Source organism: Rhipicephalus microplus, chromosome 9 (assembly GCF_043290135.1).
Source record: "Rhipicephalus microplus isolate Deutch F79 chromosome 9, USDA_Rmic, whole genome shotgun sequence".
NCBI classification, from domain to species: domain Eukaryota; kingdom Metazoa; phylum Arthropoda; class Arachnida; order Ixodida; family Ixodidae; genus Rhipicephalus; species Rhipicephalus microplus.
This window is the reverse complement of record NC_134708.1, coordinates 49,116,534-49,141,157: the sequence shown is the minus strand read 5'-3', so window position 1 is coordinate 49,141,157 and position 24,624 is coordinate 49,116,534. Positions and strand designations below refer to the sequence as shown.

Here is a 24,624-nt window from a genome sequence, read left to right as displayed (position 1 = left end):
TAGCTGTAGGCATACGATGGTGCTTCTCCGTCGTTTTACAGTTCACTATAATATAACACGCGTTTTGTTTACAGCTAGACAGATAACTGAAAACCTCGTGAGAAGCGCCTGATTTGAAATTAGCTGCACGATGACACAATAGTAGGAAGAGAAGGTCACCACATGTATGCACAGAAAGAATGAAGGTGCACTAGTACTGTACTGCACTTTGTATAGAAGAAATGCAAAAAGTACCTCATGTGACTTATGAGATCTTTCAGAACTGTGCATGTATTTATCTGTTCCTCTAGACTGTAATGAGCTGAAGATATTATTAGATGGTTTCAAACATTGAATCTTTGTATGTGTTTCTAAGGACTGCTTCATTTCTTTTCAGGTTTTTAGTATACACATTAACTTGGACTATATATGCATGCACTTAAGCACATTCAGTTAGGCTATGTTAAGAACCTTGCCAAAACTTCTGTATGGTGCTCTGGTGCAATCCTATGACCGGTATCTGTCCGATCAAAAATTTTGGGCATGCTTTATTGCATTCTAGGGTAGTTTGACTATTTATGACATGTGAAAGCCACAGTGCTTGGCTGCCGTCTCAAAACCAATTTCTGTCTCATCAAGAAGTGTCAGATGCACTTTGTAGATGTTAAAAGATATTGAAACTAGCTGCAAAGTACAGAAACGTCCAACAGAGCACTGATCTGCAATGACAGTCCAGCCTAGAAGTCATTTGTAGTGCTCTCCAACACGTTCAAATAAAGTTGTCGAACACTGGAATGATCTACTTGACTTTGTTCGTGATACCAGTGTGTCTGACTTTTTGGAGGCACTTGTATCATATTGATGTTCTGTTTCTCTCATTTCTTATTGGGGCGCACCCGGGGGGTAGTGATATTTGTTTACGTTGGCACACTTACTGTGATATCACTGTTTAAATGCTTTCATTTTGTATATATGTACACCACTTCTGCAGTAGCCTCATATTGGGCTGCCATATTTGAAAATAAATAAATATACCATCTGAAAGTGTTCCACGCTGTGCTTGGTTCTAATCTGATCACTAATATCTGTTGCATCATGAAGTGTCAGGTGTGTTTTATTGCATTGGAGAACATTTTGACTGCCTTCCATACGGTCATAATACTGGAACTGAACAGGGTTCAGTTCCAGTATTATGACCGATATCTGTGACTTCATGAACAGTTGAGTGCAGTTTGTCGTTTAACAGAATACTTTAACTATAGACAACATCCAGAAGTATTCCATACAGGGTTCAGTTGCAGTCCTATGACCAATATCTGTCTTATCATGAGGTTTCAGGTACAGTTAATTGCGTTAAAGCATATTTTTACCACAAAAAATGCCCAAAGGCATTATATGTAATGCTTGGTTCCATTCCTATGACCAGTATCTGTTGTATCATTAAGAGCGAGGTGCGGTTTATTGCATTAGAGGATATTTCCGATACGCTTATCATTCGAAAGCCCTCTGCACAGAGTACAATTACAGTCTCATGACCTAAATTCGTCACATCATGAAGAGTAGGTGTGGGTTGTTGCATTGGAGAACATTTTGGTTGCAGACAACATTCGAAAGCCTTCTATACAGGGTTCAGCTCCAATATTATGACCGATATCTGTGACTTCATGAACAGTTGGGTGCGGCTTGTCACTTTAGAGAATACTTTGACTAAAGACAACGTCCAGAAGTCTTTCATACAGGGTTCAGTTCCAATATTATGACCTATATCTGTGACTTCATAAACAGGTGGGTGTCGTTTGTCGTTTTAGAGAATACTTTGACTAAAGACAACGTCCAGAAGTCTTGCAATAAGGTTTCAGTTCTAATATTATAACCGATATCTGTCACTTCATGAACAGTTGGGTGTCATTTGTCGTTTTAGAGAATACTTTGACTAAAGACAACGTCCAGAAGTCTTTCATACAGGGTTCAGTTCCAATATTATGACCTATATCTGTGACTTCATAAACAGGTGGGTGTCGTTTGTCGTTTTAGAGAATACTTTGACTAAAGACAACGTCCAGAAGTCTTGCAATAAGGTTTCAGTTCTAATATTATAACCGATATCTGTCACTTCATGAACAGTTGGGTGTCATTTGTCGTTTTAGAGAATACTTTGACTAAAGACAACGTCCAGAAGTCTTTCATACAGGGTTCAGTTCCAATATTATGACCTATATCTGTGACTTCATAAACAGGTGGGTGTCGTTTGTCGTTTTAGAGAATACTTTGACTAAAGACAACGTCCAGAAGTCTTGCAATAAGGTTTCAGTTCTAATATTATAACCGATATCTGTCACTTCATGAACAGTTGGGTGTCATTTGTCGTTTTAGAGAATACTTTGACTGAAGACAACGCCCAGAAGTCTTCCATACAGGGGTCAGTTGCAATATTATGACCGATATCTGTCACATCACGAAGTGTCAGGCACAGTTAGTTGCATTAGAGCACATTTCGACTAAGGAAAATGCCCGAAGGCATTCTACGCAGTATTTGGTTCCTATCTTATGGCCAATATCAGTTGTATCAATAAGAACCAGGTGTGCTTTGTTGCATTAGAAGATATTTCGAACACGCCCATCAGCCGAAAGCCTGCTACTCTGGCCTCAATTGTAGTCTTATGACTGACTTAATTCTGTCAGATCATGAAGTTGCAGGCGTGATTATTAAGTTGACTGATATAAAATATGTTGGTAAATATACTGAAGGTACCAGCATATGCAAGATATTGTTAGTAACTTTGGTAGTGCAGGTATAGAAACCCGGTGGTTTGTAAACCTGATCAGGAGGGCAGCCACGCCTCAATCACCACAGAGAGGAGGGGGGGGGGGGAGAGCTCAATGTCAACTCCATATATTAACATAATAGGGAGGGGGTGCTAAGTCAGCCCTGGGGAGGGGCACTGGGACAAACTTTTGCCCCCCCCCCTCCTTAAGGAGAACCCTGCACACGCCTATGATAGACGTACAGTATGCTAGACGCGAATGTTGATTCGCGGGAGCGGCGCACGCACCGATGTTGATTTCTGGTGCATACCGCTGTAGTTACTTTGGGCACTGAACTGTCAATTACTTCTAAAATAGTCTAAACTGTGGTGTTTGAATCACTATCAACTTGTTAACGTGTTCTCATATCCTCTAAAACATACATTCCCGCTCCAGTTGAGAACGTGCCATTCTGTGCTGAACTTGGACAGTTCTAAGCCAAAAGATCAAGCAACATTGTGCATCGGCCTTGGACGCGTGGGCGTCAACGCGGTCGACGCGTGCCAGTAGTTGCGTGCCCTTTTCCTCCACAGGCGCGACTAGACGCTTTTGACGCGTAGGCGCGTGCATACGCGTGCCAGTGGTTGGCACTTAAGACTGGCGCTTGACTCGCGTGATCTAGCTCGCTAGTCCATCCGTCCGTCCATCCGCCCTTCCGTCCATTCGTTCTTTCATCCATCCATCCGTCCCTTAGTACCTCATACTACGTTTATCCGGGCATAGCCGAGATAAAGCACCGTTATTTTAGGGGCGAAACTCCTTTGGGTTGAGCCATGTTCCTTGTCCGTCGGCGTGACACAATATCCATATCACGTGGATATTCATATCTATATAGATATGGCGCGTTTCAGCGCGTCCGGCGTACCTGCGTCACGAAAAGAGGAAGACGCAGTGTTTTCTCGGTAACGCATCGGCGCGAAATTCTGCATGTCACATTTCGCGCTGGTTGCCGTCGGGATACGCTGACGGACGCTGGTCACGCCTGGCCTCCGACTATAGAGTGCTCGCGTTTTGCTGACGTAGCGTCGCTGTGCCCAGCGTGCGCGCGCGTCAACGCTACATTGGAGTATATTGGGCCCTTCATGATGCACTCGCGGCCGTTTTGCTCGCTCCACATATACCAAATTTGGTGTTACATGACTTCAATGGATGACGATATATATGGCTGGTGCAAACATGATAATCATGACACGCGTCTCATGTAAGAACATGAGGACATACCACGCTCATAGCGTGCTCGCGGCCGTTTCGCCAGCTCCACATACACTAAATTTGGTATCACGTGACGTGAATAGATGACGAAGGTAAACGACACATCCAAACATGATAATCATGGCACAGAAGTCATGTACGACATCATTTACCTATACCTCGTAACGTTGTGCTAATTTTAATGTGACATATCAACATTTCTTATTCGTGCTTCGCATATCATCGATTCCCACTGTACGTGGCATCTGCCATTTTTTTTATCTTTCTTTTTGTGCATGTTCAGTGTTTGGTATTCACCTTTTAGATCGTTGTCAACATAGCAATAGCAGCAGCACCACTTGCTTCCCAAGAAACTTCCGGTTACTTTCGTCATAACTCTCTAATGCTTGTTCTTTTAGTTGGGCCAGAGTACGGGAAACATTTTTTTTGCCGCTTTCAGGTAAGAAGAAGGCGCCTATATTTGACAACTAACTTCTATTTGTTGTGTGTAGCTTAGAAGAAAACGTATTTGAATATTTTGGGCAGACAAAGGCGTAAAGAGTGTTGAAATTGAGCGTGCTAGTCGATAACGCATTCGTTCTCCGCCAATGCTTCCATGTTGCGCTGGTGCACGAAACCGGAAGCTGTCCAGCAACTGTCTGTAAACAGCGAAAGAGTCCATAGCGTTTGGTACCTGAGAATCAACGTTCTTGAGACGCTTCTCTGAATAATTTGCAGTGGAGCCGCTTGTCGGTGTGCCTGCCCAGCTGTGAACAATCGCGTTAGCTGATTTACGCTCAAATCTCAAGCACTGTTGACTGACAAATGTGAACACTACACATATTCTTCAATAAAGGTTCCTCTTCACTGGTCTTTATAATATGTTTGGCTGAGCAGCAATCTTGAAACTTCCAAAAATTTTTTTAATACGTTGAAATTTCTTTAGGAAAACCACTGACAGATTTGTGGGTCTCTATCATAAAGTCCACTGAAATATTCGCCACCTACGAGCTGCAGCTCACCCGTTAATTGAAAAGAGCTTTTTACCTGTGGTCAAGCTGAACGTCCGCAGCAGCCGTACAGCGTGTTCCATTGTTGAACCTCGGGACGGCTTTAAGCTCTCCCATAGTAGAGAGTACCTAATACTCTAAATCGTTACCCACTTTTTTAGATGCGGAGCATCTTATACTCGCGCCTTGTAGTGCGCCGTCCGCGCCGTCCGCGCCGTCCGCACCGCTTCTCGAACATTCGACAGCTGACGCGCGCGCATGCGCCGTCGCGCCGTCGCCCACTCTTCCACCATCTGTGAATCCCTTCCTCCTCTACACACCGCGCGCGCTTCACTCCTCCACCATCTGTGCACCCTTCCTCCTCTACACACCGCGTTCGACATCTACAATTCTCCTGATTCTCCAGTGGACGCGCATGTGGCGTCGCGCTTCGAGAACATTCAACAGCTGACAGTGCATGCGCCGTCGTGCTGTATATATACTCAAGGTCGGCGCTCGCTCGCTCAGTTGCCGCTCGTCGGTTGGTTTGTACGGCGCGTCGACGTCCTAGGTCGCGGTGAAATAAATTCCAACGAATCCACAAACACAATGATCGACGTCCCTTCGACCAGCGCCGCCCTTTCGCATACGCGTGTACGTGTTCACTCATTTCACCCCCCCCCCCCCCTACAACCACGTTAACCAATTTAGCCATCGACCCAAGTAAGTCGCAATTTAACACCCCATTTCACAACCACGTTAACCAATTTAGCCATCGACCCAAGTAAGTCGCACTTTAACACCCCGTTAACCAATTATATGGTCCGCATCCTCCTCAGCGTTCCCCCGAGGGAAGCTGCGGGCAATTTTTTTAACCCCCCCCCCCCCCAACCTCGGGACGGCTTTAAGCTCTCCCATAGTAGAGTACCCTGTGCTCTAAGTCGTTACTCCTTTTTTCAACCCCCCCCCCCCTCCCGGTGGTCTGCAGATGACTAAGAAGTGAAAGAAAATGAAAATGGTAGGGTGAGGGTAGGCTACAGCGTGTAGCCCATTCTTTCGTGTTTCACTTCCAGAATTTCTAATATACCCAATGATATATCTACGAAGGCAGCTTAAAGGTGTCTGCACTGATTACTGTAGGGTATCTCTCTCCTCGCCAAGAGTGCCTGTGCAGAAATAACTGCAGATGAAGTCGCTGGAAATACCTCATGTAGCACCGTTCGTGCCAGTGAGCAGGCTCCTCCTCTCCCGTGTGCTTGGTAGTCCAAGTGCCTTCTAGTCCGTCCTTTGTCGCGTGACGCTGAGCCATGCTACCAATAATTATTCGCGCCGAGGTCGGGCTATGGGTGGCAGCACCGTCTCCACGTCGGCGGCGCACACACAAATACACACAGCGGCGCTTCGTCGCGTGTGGTCTGAGCCAATTTTCGGCGAATAAAATGCATTGACTGCAGTTTAATGGTAATATCTGCGCTCGTTTATACTGAATCAATGCGCGAATCCAATGCAACGCTACCATTACCAGCGAGTGAATCGCATTATGCCTGTCAAGGGGATGCTTGCCCTGGGTGACTATCAGCCCACTTCCGCACTAAATCACGCTTTTGCCGTGTTCTTTGTACGTAGTTAGCTTGTGTTGCACCTGCTACGCACTGCTGTAGCGTCAGTGAAGCACTTATTCGTTGTCATCTTCATGCAACAAAAAATAGAAAAAGAAATATTGCAGAAAGCCCGCATATACCTGTGAGATGAGTTCAGCAGCACCGTTCGCGCTTATACGCATGTGCATTTTAAATACGAAGCATTTCCTAGCGAACTTCGGCGACTTTGAGCGTATCTATCTATCTACCCACCTACGACATTTAGCTCTCCTGGCCGTTTCGATAATGGTATCAATGCCAAACTTGGTGTGGCATAGCATGACTGTATCAAAACATATTTGACTAGTCATAAATGATAATCATGACATGTATGTCATGAATGTCATGATTTACATTTCATGGTCCTGCAGCTCTTGCGGTGATTTCGTTCACATGGCAAGTTGCAAAACTGGTATGGTATGGCATGATTGCATGGCGAACCCAAGCAAAAGACCCTAACATGAAAATCATGACATGCGTGTCATGTAACAACATGACTACATGTCACGCTCATGATGCACTCGCGGCCGTTTCGCTAGCGTCACATGTACCAAATTTGGTATTACAGTACGTGAATGGATGACGAAGATATGTGACTAATGCAAACATGATAATCACGACATGCATGTCATGTAACAACATGACTACATGCCACCCTGATCATGTGCTCACGGCCGTTTCGCTAGCTTCACATATGACAACTTTGGTATTACGTGACGCCAATGGATGACGAATGTATTCGACTGGTTCAAACATGATAATCATGAGATGCGTGTCATGTGAGAACATGACTACATACCATAGTCAAGGTACCAATACATTTCGACGGGACGCGGTGCACGTGCTCGCCGCCGTTCATATCGTTGCGTTACGCTGGCGTTGCCACGCTAGGCGCCGGTCCTGCCAAATACTCGCAGGCGCGCTCCGCGCTGCGTTGCTTTGACGCATGCGCATTTCAGCGCGTCCGAGGTCCCTCCTTCACAAAAAGAGATTGATTAATTGATTTGATTGATATGTGGGGTTTGACGTCCCAAAACCACCATATGATTTTCAGAGACGCCGTAGTAGAGGGCTCCGGAAATTTTGACTACCTGGGGTTGTTTAACGTGCACCCAAATCTGAGCACACGGGCCTACAACAGTTCCTCCTCCATAGGAAATGCAGCCGCCGCAGCTGGTATTCGATCCCGCGACCTGCGGTTCAGCAGCCGAGTACGTTAGCCACTAGACCACCGCAATTGGGTGTCACGAAAAGAGAGAGACGCAGTGTTGTCTGGGTAACGTATCGGAACGAAATGCAGCATGTCGCATTTCACGCCGGTTGCCATCGGGCCGCACCTACGGATGCTGGTCGCGCCTGGCGCCAGACTATAGAGCGCTCGCGCTTTGCTATCGTAGCGTCGCTGTGCCCAGCGTGCGCGCGTGTCAACGCTACATTGGAGTATATTGGGCCCTTCATGATGCACTCGTGGCCGTTTCGCAAGCTCCACACATACCAGATTTGGTGTTACGTGACGTCAATTGATGATGAAATATATTCTGGTGCAAACATGATAATTTTGACACATGTGTTATGGAAGAACATGACAACACGCCATGCTCATAACGTGCTCGGGATCGTTAATTTGGCTAGCTCCGCATACACTAAATTTGGGTATCACGTGACGTGAATAGATGAGGAAGGTAAACGACACATCCAAACATGATAATCATGACACAGAAGTCATGTACGGCACCATTAACCTCCACCTCGTAACGTTGTGCTGATTTTAAAGTGATATATCAACGTTTCTCATTCGTGCTTCGCATATCATCGATTCCCTCTGTACGCGGGATCTGTCAATTTCTTTTTTTTTTGAAAGGCTAGCACTGCGTAAAAGTCGCAAGTGCTTTTTTTTCAGCTAATGTAATTACTACGCGCATTAAGAGTTAAGGATTCCTTGTTATTATATCTAAAACATTACGTTTAAGTGAGCAGCTATTACAGTGTCCCTGATGAAAGTCACAGACAGGTTCAAATTTTCGGTATAAAAACAGCGACACACACATTGTTCTGTATGACTAGGTTACCCATATGATGCACTAACTAGCGCATGACGTCGCAAAAATAGATAAGTGCGATTGGACAGAGCATGCATGCAAGTTCTGTTTGGGGGTGACAGTGTTGCTGGCGAGGGGCAGAGCTGACATTTTTTCTCGGGTCGTAACGGAGTCCTCTTTATATTGTAGCAGACATGCCCACGCGTGATATGTGGCACCATGATGCGGCACCGCTGGTCAATGCTCACCCCAGCCGAGGGCGTAGTAGAGACGGAAGGGCGCGTCCTGCCGGAACACGGAGACCGCGACGCGCGAATGCAGCAGCAGTCCCTCGACGAACATCCAGTTGATGGAGGCCGTGGCCGCGTACATCTTCAGCGACAGCACGCACTTGCACAACACGGGCTGCGACGTGAGAAAGAAAAGAAAGTGGCATCGATCGACAGCACAATTGAATGGTATTGCCGGAAATGTTAGTATGTGCAATGACAACAGATACACAAAAACATTGCACCATCTTCACTTAAAGGGAACCACGAGGGGATGCGAAGCAGCATTGAGGGTGCACCCTAAGTTTCCGTTTACATTCAATTGACGTTTACGTAAGTGTGTGCGCTTTGACTCGAAAGCCCCGCCACCCTCGCAGCAGACTCGCGTTGTCTGTTTGTAGCGGGAGCGTTAGCTCCACGCCGACGCTTGGCTTGCGCTTCCCTGGCTCGGAGTTTGGGATCCTCGTCTGCGGACGCCACCGTATCAAGCTCGCTCATAAGACGCTTGGCATCTAAACAGTGCGTTGAACACATAACAGAGACTTGGGAGGGATAATTGGTCAACTTTCAACTCCCAACAAGGTTACGGTCCACGTACCAGCAGGCGAAATAAGTGTGGTCCCACTCGCCGTCATGGCTTTGGTGGGGGGGGGGGGGGGCTGATTATAACTCCCCCAGTGTTTGCATTCACACAAGCACGCGATTAAGTTCATCGGGGGACTACTGCCACCCTAGCTCTATCGGTAGAGCATCGGACTCGTTAATAGAAAGCAGTAGATTCGGTCCAAGCCAGTGGAAAGCTGTCCTTTCTTTATCGCCTTAATTTCTTATCACTTATGCTATAACTACTAAATGTAGTCATTTGTAGTATCCTTGGGTTCATTATTGTTGGTTGTCGTCAATGTTGTGTCTTATAAAGAAAACAAGCCTTTAAGTTCCCTCTACTTTGTAAAGACACACACACACACACACACACACACACACACACACACACACACACACACACACACACACACACACACACACACACACACACACACACACACACACACACACACACACACACAGAGAGAGAGAGAGAGAGAGAGAGAGAGAGAGACAGACAGACAGACAGACACACACACACACACGCACGCACACGCAAACGAATAATTTAATGTTTCGTTAAGGCGCATAGCCCAACGGACGCTTATCACACAGGTGGTGCTGTGCGATGGGCCGAAGACCTACCGCAGTTCTAAGCACAAGCCACATTCTGAAGCTATGGCTGTCGCACAAAAGGTGACCAATCATCTATTTTGCCCGTACATTTCCAAACCTGGTCTTCTGGCTCCACGACACTCCAAGTCAAGAATTAAAAATGAGAGCTCGCTACGGACTTGGGGGGGACGCTGTAGGTGCCGACCAGTGCGGACGCGTGAAGATTGGCTCCTGCTTTCAAGAATGCTTTCCTGTGTTATTCACAAATTTGTCGCCAAGTTTTCAGTCCCATCCTGTGCCTAAGTTCTCAAGAAATCAGCAGATACCACCTTTCTGCTGGTGAGTTGACTTTTAAACCATTTTGGGACATTTTTACACAGCAACGCCACCGGGGGATTTAAGCTTAACCAAGGAGGCGATTGTCGCCGATGCGATGACTCGGCGCCAACGTGACTCAACGCTCTGCGCGTTCCAGGACCTGCAACTGAGAATGGAATACCAAGTAGAAGGAGAGGACATCTCTCCAGAGGATCGCACGGAAGACATGGGTTGGAAGGAAGCCGAAACGAGGCGCTCAAGGAATAAGCAAGCCGCGGTTAGCGTTCCAGCTGCCAAGGATTTGACTAAGGCTGGCGTTGCGGGAGACGCTCGAGCCAGTCGTAGTAGGTATGACACCAAGCATACAATTGTGCGAGCTGGACGCATGCCGCCACTACCCAAGGACTTCAGAAAAATTGTGCTACGACCACGTGGAGGATTAAATATCTCGAGAATTGGCACTGGAGACGTGGCAGACGTGATAGTACTGGCGGCCGGCGTCAAAGAGGAGGAGGCCATGCAGGACATCATCTGTTCCAACTTGCAGCAGAACATTATGGTGGCAAGCACTCCGGATCAAGACAGAGCTTCAAGATACCTCAAGGTCAAGCAAATTGACATTGGAGGCAAAGTTTTCGAGGTTAGCCCGTACGCCACGGCACCCCACAATACTTGTAAAGGAGTGATTCGCGGGATCCCCGTAAGCGACACTCAGGACATTTTGACCCGAAAAATTGCGAACGCAAACAACCCACTCGCGCTGCAGGCCAAGAGAATCAAGGACACTGAGACAATCATCATAGCGTTCGAAGGACACAAGGTGCCCAGATTCGTGAAATACGGACCTTCAGCTTTGCAGTGCTCCCTTTACCAAAAGAACATCGATATTTGTTACGTCTGTGGAAAGCTGGGACATCGGCCTGACGTCTGTCTGAACCCAGCTGAAACAATCTGAAGAGACTGTGAGATCAAGAAGCCAGATAGCCTGCACCAGTGCAATCCAAGATGCAGGCTGTGCGACGGACACCATCCCACGGCAGACAAGGAGTGCACAAACAGGTTCTTAGTGCCATACGTCGCCAGACGCAGACGTTGGGAAAGATCGCGAGCAGCCGCAGAAGCCCGGGACGCATCAATCACATCGAGTCCAGACATCAACGACAAGCAGCTTATTCCAGACTACGGGACCCAGAGCATCCAGACTACACAAGAACAGGAAAGACGGCCCCACTCCAAGGGGAGGTCGCGTTCCAGAACAGGTTTCAGACCAAAGGCCCGCTCCAAATCACGGGGGCGCTCGAGTTCTCAAGGTCACCACCAGGGTCGGAATCAGCCTGGGCGGCACCCGAATGGCCAGCTGCCTGGCGTTCAGTTCGAGATCACGGCTTCACACCCGGGAAGGACGCCTGCAGTTACATCGAAAGGCAGCTGGGCTGAGCGAGTGCGCAACGGCGCGGCAGAGGTGATGACAGGTAAGCTGCCAGAGCATGATAAAATTGCACAACTAGAGCAAGAAAACGCGAGACTTACTAAATCGAATGAGAAGCTATCAGCTGAGTTAAAGGAAATAAAAATTCTTCTCACTAAGCTAACCAGCGCACAGTCTTCACAGTCAATGCCTTAGCCAGTTGATGTCCCTGTGGCTGAAAACGTGGGGGACTCGAGAACCACAAAAAAGAGGGCAGTCATGGCAGAACACATGGAAGCCAACCAAACGACCATGTCAGATATGAAAGAGGTCTTTGACACGCTCAGCAAAGTAGTAGCCAATCTTAGCGAGCAGATGGGTGGGCTACAATCAAGCGTGGCGGCACTGGAACAGCATATGACTTTGCGCATTACAAAGGTCGAATCATATCTGCACAACACAGCAAAACCTCCTCATGCACCAAACTCACCTCTTCGGCCACCAATACTAGTGGTACGAAACCTGTCGACAGGTGCAGCATCAGGTTCTGGCCGCCCATGTAATAACCATGATGGCAGCGCCACGTGAAGCATTTCGTATCTGGCAATGGAACTGTAGAGGTTACCTTAAAAAGAAGACAACCCTACAGCAGTATATCAGGAGCAGCCAAGAAAAGCCTCATAATATATTATTACAAGAGACCCTTTCACCACAAGCAACGTTGCCTGGATTCCGGCTTGTAATAGGGGATACTGAAGGGAGGGGAGTCCGCACCTTCGTATGCAACAAACTAACGCATGTAACCCACGACCTCAAGATAGAAGCAAGCCGGTTGGAACACGTCATGGTAGAGATCGTGCCAGGTACCAGCAACCGTCAGAGCATTTTCATTCTTAATATATACAGCAGTACAAAGAAACACAAGCAAGGGTTTAAGACGGTTCTAAAGAAAGCTGTTGATATCGCCGAGGAAGGTCCACTCGTCATAGCAGGTGATTTCAACGCCCCTCATCATACATGGGGTTACAAGTACAACACTGGGAAAAGAAATCGACTTTGGCAAAGTGCCAGTGAACTTGATCTCACCCTAATCACAGACCCCAGCCTACCAACAAGGCTTGGTACATCTTGGTGCAGGGATTCCACCCCGGACCTTACATATGTAAGGAACATAAAGAAGGCCCAGTGGATGAACCTTGCTGTAGACCTAGGGAGTGACCACTGCATTCTTGCCACTACCTTCTCCATGGAGCGTAAAAAGCAGAGAGAATTCCACTTCACAGACTGGGATAAGTTCAGGAAAATAAGGATGGAAAGGGAACAAGATGGCCACAGACAAGGCTTGGAGCAGTGGGTCAAACAGATTAAAGATGACATCAAATCCGTATCCTCCACTATTACCACAGATTTTCCGGTTGAAAGAATGGATAGCCGGCTCGCTCATCTTCTTGAGGCAAAGCAAGCACTACTGAACCGTTGGAAGGGTCAGCGCCTGAACCGAAGTCTGAGGAAGAAGAAAGCTGCGGTAAACAGATCAGTCGAGAAACATTGTCGCGCACTATCCAGGCAGCAATGGGACGAAATCTGCAACTCCGTCGATGGTTAGATGCGCAATGGCAAGACATGCAATATGTTAAAGCATCTCCTCAACGAAAGCAGCACCAAAACAAATCAAAAGCATGTTATCGCTCAAATTTTGCTAAAGAGATAGGGCGCACTACAGAACAGCAAGTTGTGCAGCGGCTCGTGCATAAGTACCTCCCAATCAAAAGAGGATTGGCACCACCAAGTAGACAGTACCAGGGCACGCCAAATCCAGGTCTTGAGGGCGACTTTAACATCGAGGAGATCAGAAGAGCCTTGCATGATCTCAACGGCAGGTCGGTCCCTGGCCCGGATGGTATATCAAACAAGGCCCTTCGTAACCTTCATGACGATTCAATTGAAACCCTGAGGGATATGATCAATTCAGCATGGAAAGAAGGCAGGGTGCCAGAGCAGTGGAAGCTAGCCAGCACGATCCTTATTCCTAAGCCAGGAAAGCCCCCTAACTTGGACAACATGAGGCCAATATCCTTGACATCATGTATCGGCAAGGTTGCAGAACATGCCATACTGCACATGATAGACAAATACTTGGAAGATAACGACATATATACACACAATATGGTTGGATTCAGGGCAGGGCTATCCACTTAAGATGCATTGAAGCTTATCAAACACCAGGTCATCGATAATGAAACCATAGACTTGAGAGCCATTCTGTGCCTAGATCTAGAAAAAGCGTTTGACAACATCCCCCACTCATTCATACTTGAAGCAATTTCCAAGCTTGGTCTAGGGAAAGCGTTCTATGACTACGTATGGTTCTTTCTTACAGATCGGAAATCCGTGATGAAGATTGCAGATATCGAGACCCCAGCAATCGAACTAGAAGCAAGGGGCACGCCGCAAGGGGCAGTGATTTCACCATTGCTGTTCCACATTGCCATCATTGGACTGTCAAAGAAATTATCGAGCATTGAAGGATTGAAGCACAGCATCTACGCAGATGACATTACCATCTGGTGCACAGGTGGAAGCGAGGGGCAGATTGAGAGTGCTCTGCAAGAGGCGATAGACACAGTAGAAGAGTACCTTCACCCTTCTGGGCTCAAGTGCTCCTCAAGTAAATCAGAACTTTTGCTTTATCGGACTGCACGCCGGGGACCGAATCCCAGGGGATTGAAGCCGTTAAACCAGATAGACATCCACCTCCGTACAAATCAAGGGGATGCCATCCAGAGGGTCGACTCCATCAAAGTCCTGGGCATGCTGATAGAGTCTACCGGCGCCGACAGCAAATCTATAGCCAAGTTAACTTGCAAAACAGACAGTGCGCTGCACCTCATACGCACAGTGGCCAACAAAAGAAATGAGATCAAGGAAGACAACCTCATCAGGTTGATGCATGCGTTTGTTCTAAGCCACTTCACGTAGGAGGCAGCAATGCACAACTGGTCAAGAGCAGAGTCCGTGACACTGAATGTGCTCCTCAGGAAAGTTATCAAGAAGGTCCTGGGCCTACCCATACATACCAGCACCGAGCGTCTGCTTGAGCTTGGCATACACAACACGCTCGAAGAAATAGCAGAAGCCCAAGAGAGAGCACAGTTTGCAAGGTTAGCTACAACAAGGTCGGGGAGAATGATCCTGCAGGAGCTGGGCCAACACCGAGTAGCAATCAGACGCAATTACAATGATATCCCTGACAACATCAGGGAGACTATCACGGTATCTCCTATACCAAGGAACATGCATCCAGAACACAACGTCGGAAGAAGAGTAGCGAGGGCCAGGACTATACTTCGTCAAGTCTCAAACGAGGAATGAGGGGTCGTATTTGTTGACGCGGCTTCCTACGCCAATGGGAAAGCGTTTGTGGCAGTGGTGGTCGATGGGGCTGGCCATGTCGTCAACTCAGTGACGGTCAGGACGAAAGACCCAATCATCGCGGAACAGGTGTCCATCGCCTTAGCACTCAAGATGGATAACATTGAAGTCGTCTACAGTGATGCCATGGCGGCACTACGGGCGTTCACCAAGGGGACGGTCTCTGAACAAACGCCGAGAATACTGCAAGGCAAGAACATAACACATCACCTTCTGAGTTGGTTCCCAGCTCACCTTGGACAAATCAACGATTCTCCTCCCAATCTCAATGAAGCAGCATACGAGGCGGCACGAGAACTCTCCAACCACGCCTCCGCGGGGATGCGTTCTACCGGTTAAGGGGATAACCGGGAAATTCTTACAACATATAACAAGCTCACTAAACATTTCTACCTGTCTAGAAGGATTTTCCCTCCACCTCACAAAAATCTAACTCGGCCCCAAGCACTTACATTAAGGCTTTTGCAAACGCGGATGTACCCTACTTTAAAAATGTTACACATCATGTACCCTGACCTATACCCAAGTAATCATTGTCCACATTGTGGGGAAATAGCTTCATTAGAACACATGCTCTGGCAGTGCACCAAATTCGCTCATTTATTGAACATCACCTCTGCCAGATGGGAGGCGGCAATCCGCAGCTCGTCCTTGGCAGATCAGCTCTGGGCTGTCCACCAAGCCCGCGAGGCGGCTGAGGAGCTCGTCATCTCAGTCCCCACGTGGGAGCTGCCCGCAACACAGTGATGGAGGACCAAATAAAAGTTTATCCAATCCAATCGCTACGGACTTGGTGAGCCATGCAGTAAACATATATACCTGAGCGTTTACTGAACCAAGCGATACTTGCGCAGTACCAAAAAAAAAGGAAAAGAAACGCCCTGGTTTACATTGTGCGTGACACTGAGTCAATGTAAGCTCCCGTTCAGGCATGTACAACTTTCACAACTGCGCATAACCTTGGTGAAGAGACAGCGATATTATAGAAGGTGAGAGAGAAAGAGAGCAAATGCATATATGTTAACTAAGTTAGATTAGGTGGTTTGGTACCCTACGCTGGAAAAAGTATGGAATAGTTTGAAAGTTAAGAGCGTAAAGAGAGAGCGGAAAAGATAAAGAGAACGGGAGCAGACGCACAACGTCCCAATCCGGCAGTTCTGTGGAGCGAAAAGGTTAAGGACTCAAACTCCGAACTATTCTTTTGATTACGTTTATTGTTACTGAGCACATGTAGTCTCAAGAGCCGAAGGACTTCGGCAGTACTTGGACTGCGCACGACAGTGTTCAAGTACTGCATCTCCAAGCTTCAAGACTTGGACTCGTCGAACTCGCGAGAAAGTACGTTTTGCCGCACCAAATTCTTTTCAGCAGCCTTCTTACCGAAAACAGCCGCCGATTGGAACCACCTTCCCTGTTCCATTGTATCAATAACAGACCCTTTGTTATTCAAGACTGCAATTTCTCAGCAATGCTTGTAACTATACGCAGTTTCCATTATCTATCTTTGTCTTGTATGTGCTTGAATTCTTATACATTTTTAGTTGACTTATGTTGCCTTCCTGATTTGTGCATCTGATACTTGTTTCTTTATTTTGTCTTTTTTTCTTGTGTGTTATATATGTTGTACCCACCCCCTCTGTAATGCCCTACGGGCCCTGTGGGTATTCTAATAAATAAATAAATAAATAAACTCTTCCAGACACAGTTTACGAAACACTCTTGTCCGGAGAACAATAGAGGGCTACGCCGTCGTTCACAGAGAGATAAGCTGTGCCTAAACTATCTCACTAACACGAGATTAACGCATGCCTCGTAATAGTAATGGCAGAACCAGTATGCAAACACGCCGTTGTCTTAAGACAACACTCTGGGAGTTGAAAACTAAAGTAAATTCAAGTTGGCTGCGATTTTCTCGCTTCCGACTGTGAAAACTAGTTTGAAAGTGTGCGGTTGCCACAAAAAAAAAAAAAAAAAAAAACTAGAAGCGAGCCAGTGTTTTGAAGTAGAAATTTTCTTACATCGTTTTTTTGAAGTTGTCTCACGCAGGAACACGCCATAACCATTCGGCGTGCCCTTCATCAGCATGTTTTGAATACTCCAAAGGTAAAGAAAAAGAAAAGAAAATGAGAGAAGCCCGTCTGTTGGAATGGGGGTAGTCTGTGCTGGTTTTTATGATTGCTAGATGCTAAGTAGAAACTTCTCGAGAGTACCGTGCAGCTCATTCTTGCAGGCTAACGAAATGCTGCGCAGTTTGCTTAACACTTTGTGAAAAACTCAGAAAATTCCAGGTATGTAAAGAGGCTATACCATTTTGTCAATGTCCCGACGCCGCCCCTTTCTTTCACCCTAAAGACAAGCTAAGTCTGCAAATAGTAGAAGCCTTCCACATCATAAGGTGTGCTCATAAATGCCAAAGCAGGCAATCGATTGTACTAAGTGACAATGACTTCAATGTTTTGAGCCATACCTGGCTTCTACATTCTGCAGCACGTTGTAGACACCACTTATGTAAAAATTAATGTCGTGCTGTGTTTCTTTTGCTTTTCTCAATTGTTTGCTTGAGACTTTGTTACGCAATTGCGCTCTTGAGCTACGCTGAGAAATACATTTCGTGTACTTCATTGAATAAACTTTGCGTGATTGACAAGCACGTACTGAAGTCTAGCTTTAATGATTACCCCGAAGATGTTAAGCTCATTCATCGTCTGGCTTTTTACTTCATGTGTAGGACTGTAGTATATACAACGATCAGACCTAATGAGTAACACGAACTGGAACGTAATACGCAGATACGATACTCCATTCATGGAAGACTATTTTTAATAAAGCTCTAATGACAGAATCCCACCCTGTGTTTTTTGTGACGTTTCTCATTCAGCAACACCATTGTCTCGAAATCTCAGGGGAATTGTTCATCTTGGGGTCCGACATTGCTTATGCATACCACGCGCTTTCATACAGACCTTAAGTGGCGGCGCGATTCGTTGGCACTGAGACAAAGTGCATTGACGCATTACTGAAACAACGAGCGACCAGAACCGAGACTATAGTCGCTTCTTTCTCGCGCTACCTTCTTTTTCCTGCAGCTGTGACTAATGCACTCTACGAAAAGAACAGAAGAATGAATAAAAGAACGCCGTTTGGGCGTTACATCAGACCTACATACTTCTTTGGGGGCCCATCTGCTGCGCATCTCACCAACTCTGGCGTTACACAGGGCAGTGTTTTGGGACCGTCTTCCCCACCAGAGTTTCTAACGGTGCTTTTAGATTATATGACAGCAACAAATCTGGGCAAGAATATTATGGCGGGTGATTTTAACATGCCATCTATCGACTGGACGAGTGACCACCTTTCCCGAACGGATGGTAACCCACTTCTTGACACAATGATGGCATGTGACTTGGACCAAGTGGTAAAGGAGGTCACCCGTCCGTCTGGTGATGGTGGCACAATTTCGGATGTCGTTTTCATCAGCAAAGCTACGTTACAGCATGGTGTTTGCATAGAAGAGAGTATATCGGACCATAAGCTCGTTTTTATTACTTGTTCCGTTGAAAACTGTAACGCTAAGCCCAACCTTGCAGCTGTCACAACAGATGAAATCAAATCTGTCGTGGCTAAGATGCCGGTCAATAAAGCCACTGGTGATGATGGAATACCAGTTAAGGTTATTAAAGATAACATTAACCTTCTTTGCATTCCGATATGTCATATTTTCAACCATGCATTTAACTGTCATATATATCCATCTAGCTTAAAAAACGCCAAAATAGTTCCTGTATACAAATCAGGGGACCCAAACAACCCTGAAAACTACAGACCGATCTCGGTTCTAAGCTGTCTTAATACACTTTTCGAGAAGATACATGTCCTTCAATTAAAACGCTTTCTGGTTGACAACGACATCATATGTCCCCAACAGCACGGATTCGTTCCCGCTAGGTCTACTGCTTCAGCCATTCTAACCCTCTCGCACAATATAATCACCGCGCTTCCCAACGGTGAAATCGCAGTAGTAGTCTTCCTAGACATTAAAAAGGCATTCGATACAGTTCCCCATGACATACTATTACAAAAACTTGAAAGTTATGGCTTCAGTGACAGTTCACTCCAGTTCTTCTCAAGCTACTTGTCCTCGCGCAAACAAAAAGTGGTGATTAACAATAACGAATCAGCATACAGCACAATAGTGTGTGGAGTGCCCCAGGGATCCGTATTAGGCCCGGTACTTTTTTCTCTGTACATAAATGATTTCCCCAAAACACTAGTGTACTCTAAAGCATTAATGTACGCGGACAATACCGCGATAGTATTCACAGGAGATTGTCTCTCAACACTGCAAGCCAACATAATGTCTGAAATGACACACGTAAGCAACTGGTTTATACAGAATAAATTGACACTACATTCGGGGAAAACGAAGTATGTTGTTTTTCGATCGAGGCGAAAGGATATTGACACGGCGTCTATGCAAGTTTACCTGAACAACAGTCCTATCGATCAAATGGTTTCTTTTAAATACTTAGGAGTGTTTTTTGACCAGCACCTTCACTGGGAAGAACAAATTCATAGTGTTTGTAGAAAGGTGGCTTATGGTTGTTATACCTTAATCAAAGCACGCGAATGCTTTCCCCCAGCGTGCTTCGAACATTGTATTTTTCCTTCTGTCATTCGCATATTAGTTACTGTATTGAATCGTGGGGTGTAACGTATACGACATACCTAGAGCCATTACTACGACTACAAAAGAAAGCCCTAAGCATAATAGGTGGAAACCATGGAAATTCATATAAAACTACATTTCAGGAACAACAAATCTTATCAATTTGGGCACTTCGCGATTATAAGGTTGCCCTTTTTTGTTCAGAAAATTATAGGCACTAGCTTTCCCCTCTCCTCCACTCTATTTACAATACCATCGCGAAACACTTGACACGCATCGAATGGCAATTTTAACTTACCTACAAGCTATAACTTATATGGAAAACGCTTATTGGAATTTCATGGGACTAAAATTTGGAACCGACTACCCTTAGAAGTTAAAGTGGCAAGAAATTTTAAGCAGTGTGAAATTATTTTGCTTGCAGCATCAAGACATATAAATAGGTTTTTTTTCTCCTGTGCTAATTAGTGATTTTACCCAGTCACTTATTATATATGACGATGATGATGAAACAAAATATATTTGGGTATGTTGTGAAAATGCATATATGTACACGCGCTTATGTATGTAGTATGTATGTGCATATGTGAATAGTTAAATGTATAAATAGTTATGTATATATGTGTTTATTGCTAAATATGCTCTACTAAGCTGCTTTTATGTACTCCGATATGAACCGATCACTAGCCAATGTAGGCTAACGGTCCAGATATCTTGTAATCTCATCTTTGGTTTATAATAAAAATCAGATTGATTGAAAAAAAAAAGGCAAAAGTTATTTGTAACTTTGCCCGTGCCGACGATCAGGCAATATTAGACCAGCTTTGGGCGTTTGCCGACAACGTATCAAATGAAAATCCCCTCTCACTATGGCTTGAATTTTAGAGGATGGTCCTCGATTGCATTCGTACCTATGCCCCTCATAAAAAAATTAAAACAAACCGAGCTAGCCCCTGGGTAGACAGGAATATTGTTCATTTAAAGCGGAAACTGAAACTGGCCAAGAAAACCAAACCACCTAGAGCTGAACTCATTCAGAGTCTCAAAACACAGCTTTCAGCAAGTCTATCTACAGCAAAAAAGAAATTTTTTGACCACGTTGCCAAATTTTATAAAAACACAACCACAAAAGTTCTGGCGCTATCTGGGCGGCAGTAAAATACGCTTGGAACAAATTGAACAAAACAACGTACTTATAACTCAACCGAAGACCATTGCGAATACAATGAACGAGTATTTCCATTCGGTCTTCTCTCCCCAGACTGAAACAAACGGGCTGTTCACGAATGTGACTGATATTAATCCTGAATTTATATTTTGCGAAGGCGTTTTTGCACTTCTGCTGGATATAAATGAAAAGTCGTCAGAAGGGCCAGACTTAATTCCGAATGCTTTTTTGCGCCGTTATGCCGAGCCAATATCGCACATTTTGACCGCCATCTTTCGTTTGTGCTTACGCCACTCAGTCTTGCATGATGATTGGCGCCTAGCTTGCGTTGTGGCTGTCTTTAAAAAAGGAAATAGCTTGAAAATGAAAAATTATCAACCTGCTGCAAAATTTTCGAACACATAATCGCCTCTTTTGTTAGCAAATTTCTAAAAACAAACAGCATCCTTTCCGAGTTCCAACATGGGTTCTGCAAAGGCCTTTCTACCACCACTCAACTTGTTACAACCACTCATGAAATCGCACAAGCTTTAGATTCATCCAGCCAAATAGATTTAGTCTTTCTTGACTTCAGTAAAGCTTTTGATCGCGTACCCCATGATAAACTACTCACTAAGCTTTCTTCTTTGGGCCTTTCTGCGTTTATAATTAACTGGATCAAATCATATTTAACAAACAGAACACAGTTTGTGGAAGTTGACGGGTGCGCATCTGAAAGACTTGGTGTAACATCTGGCGTTCCACAGGGCAGTGTTTTGGGACCGGTTCTTTTTTTTTTAATTTACATCAATGACATAACATCTGCTACTGACCCGAGAGTTTCAATAAAATTGTTTGCAGACGACTGTCCTAATTTCAAGGAAATCATGGGCACCGATGACCAAATCTTGTTAAACCACAGTTTGACGGGAATCGGTCAGTGGTGCACTACCTGGGGTATGAGCTTGAACGCCGACAAAACATTTCTACTTCGTGTCACGAAGAAAAAACAACCCTTTCAGTTTTCTTATTCATTGAATGGTGCACCAGTGGTAGAAAAAAGCCAGTACAAATACCTCGGGATAACGTTCACCAATACTCTGTCGTGGTCAAAGCACATAGAAAACATCTGCGCATCTGCCGCACGCAAGTTAGGCTTTTTACGGCATAAACTCAAAACGTCACCAACCCATTTCAAATTACTGGCTTCAAAATGATAATACTTCCTAAACTGCAATACGCGTTGGTTGTATGGGACCCCTTCCTTAAAAAAGATAAGTATCGGCTTGAAATGGTGCAAAGACGCGCTATACGCTTCATTTTCAACAAATATTGGACCACCAACTCACCAACTTCTCTAATGCTGGCGAATAGCATTTCAATTCTGGAAGATAGACGAAAAATTGATAGGCTGAAACTGTTGTTTGCTCTTTATACTGGTTCCACAAAAATAAATGCATCGGTACACACTCAGCCATTTCAATCGCGCCCCACGAGACATCGGCACACGCACAATTTGCTTCCGTATCGAGCCCACACAAACATGTTCAAGAATTCGTTTTTTCCACGTACAGTATCGCAATGGAATTCACTGCCTGAAGTGGTCTTCCCATCTCAGTCTATTTGCCATTTTGAGCGTGCCATATTGTCTGCACTGTAGTCTGTACTCGACTTGCTTTACTGTTTATCGCAATTGTGAATGTATAATAGGGACATAGACCCATCACCGTTGTTCTGAAGGTCGTAATAACCTGTGTTTAAGCTCATCTATATATCTCTGTATAATGTACTCATCTTCTTGTATTTTGTGCACATCATTCATCTATCTCGCTTACGTGTGTTTTCCAGTTTATTTTTGTGCCTCTCCTGCTTGGTCTTTTCAAGACCACAGTATGTTGTAAATAAATAAAGAAACTGAGGATTAAAGAGCACACGCCCGCTTTACAGAGGGAGCCAAAACACCACATGTAGTTAATAAACTTCCTTCAAATATTAGCATAAATATTCTGCATGCGTTTATTTAAACTTAAGCCCCTATTACATCACCTTCAATAAGTAAGTCCTACATAGATTTGGTGGTATGCCGAGCACGGTGCCCGGATTCCGACCCAAAGGTCCGATCCCGGCCTTGGCAGTAGCATTTCGATGGAGACGAAATTCTTAAATAGGGTACGTTAGTGCACGTTGAAGAACACCACTTTTCTGAAAATTTCGGAGCACTCCAAACCAACGGGCTTCATGAGCGTATCGTATGTCACGTAAAAAACCGCATAATATTATGATTACTTGTAATGTGCGATCACTTGAGGAAAGTTTACGTGGTACATATCTCGCATTCTGCGAGAACAGTATTCTTTATTCTTTACACAGTATTAACAGTATTAGTATTCTCTTTTAGTAGAATTCGTGTTACATTTGGATACCAGGTACGTTTTCTGTGCCGTGTTTGTACGCCGTTCCTGGGCCGAGATACTGTATGACTGTTCCTATATTCGTTTTTTTCTTCAGTAATGTTAATCAATGTGACTAATAAACCGTTCTTTAAAAGGAGCACTGAATGACAAACTCGCAGTGCTTTCAACCAGGAGCCGTCGGCTCGAATGCATTTAGAGAGGAAATAATTATTGCAGGTTACCTTGACATTGGTCGCGCAAACGAACGCCTTTAACAAGTTGCTTTAGGACGCGACTATAGTATCGTTAAATGAGTGGTAGATTATTCATCATCATGATTATCGTCATCAGCAGCAGCAGCCTGACTATGCCTGCTGCAAGGCAAAGACCTCTGCCATGATCCACCAATCAACCCGGTCTGGAGTATAGCAGTCACTACAACTTGTAGTGACTGCTACAAGTTTTCCTCTACCCCCTTCAAGTTGAAGGGGGTGGAGGAAAATGGATGCAGGTGGACATAGCTTCAGAAAGGTTGTCGGCTATACTGCTCCACCCCACTGCCACCTTCCAAGTAGTACTGTGTAATCTGAAGGTCATTCCTTCTATATAATAGCAGCACGCTGTGCGTAATCTGAATTTCACCGTCCAATCCGATACGGTGAAGCCGAATGACCTCCGTAGACGTTTACGCCAGGTCTTTCTTTATCCGGACCTGACCGAGTCAAGTCGTGGCTACAAGTTACGAAGCATTTCTGCCAGCTGTGGTAAGCGTATTTTGGTGTCAGTGTCGGGCGCCGTTTAATTAAACAGCTTGAGTACCCGCTTTTGAACCTGTAATCCGTAAGAGGGACGCGCACAATCATATATTTTGTTATTGTACAAATAGCGTTGTCCCAATAAGAGGCGCGTATGTACCGTTCGGCCGTGATATCTATCTGCCGCAGCACGTGGCAATTGCACGCGCTATGTACAAGAGCAAAACATCTCGGACTTCTTGAGGGTACTCAGCTGTTGGGGCCTCACAGGCCCGGGTGACTGAAGCAGGAAGGGCCGTCCTAAACCCGAGTTTCCGGGAAGAGGCACGCTTCCTCCGAGAAAGATTACGGGTTAGGGGGCTCAGGGGCGGTGAACGAATTAAGCACTCCTTA

General features: G+C 45.5%; 1 protein-coding gene across 3 annotated transcripts in view; it reads right to left on the bottom strand.

Annotated features, from left to right (window-relative positions):
* The window catches only part of LOC119165005 (corticotropin-releasing factor receptor 1-like), a 329,918-nt gene that overhangs the window by 14,958 nt on the left and 290,336 nt on the right, over positions 1-24,624 (bottom strand). For all 3 annotated transcript variants that reach the window (XM_075873607.1, XM_075873608.1, XM_075873609.1), the window contains one exon: positions 8,892-9,048. In XM_075873607.1, coding sequence (XP_075729722.1) covers positions 8,892-9,048 — 157 coding nt within the window. The remainder of the gene's footprint in view (positions 1-8,891; positions 9,049-24,624) is intronic.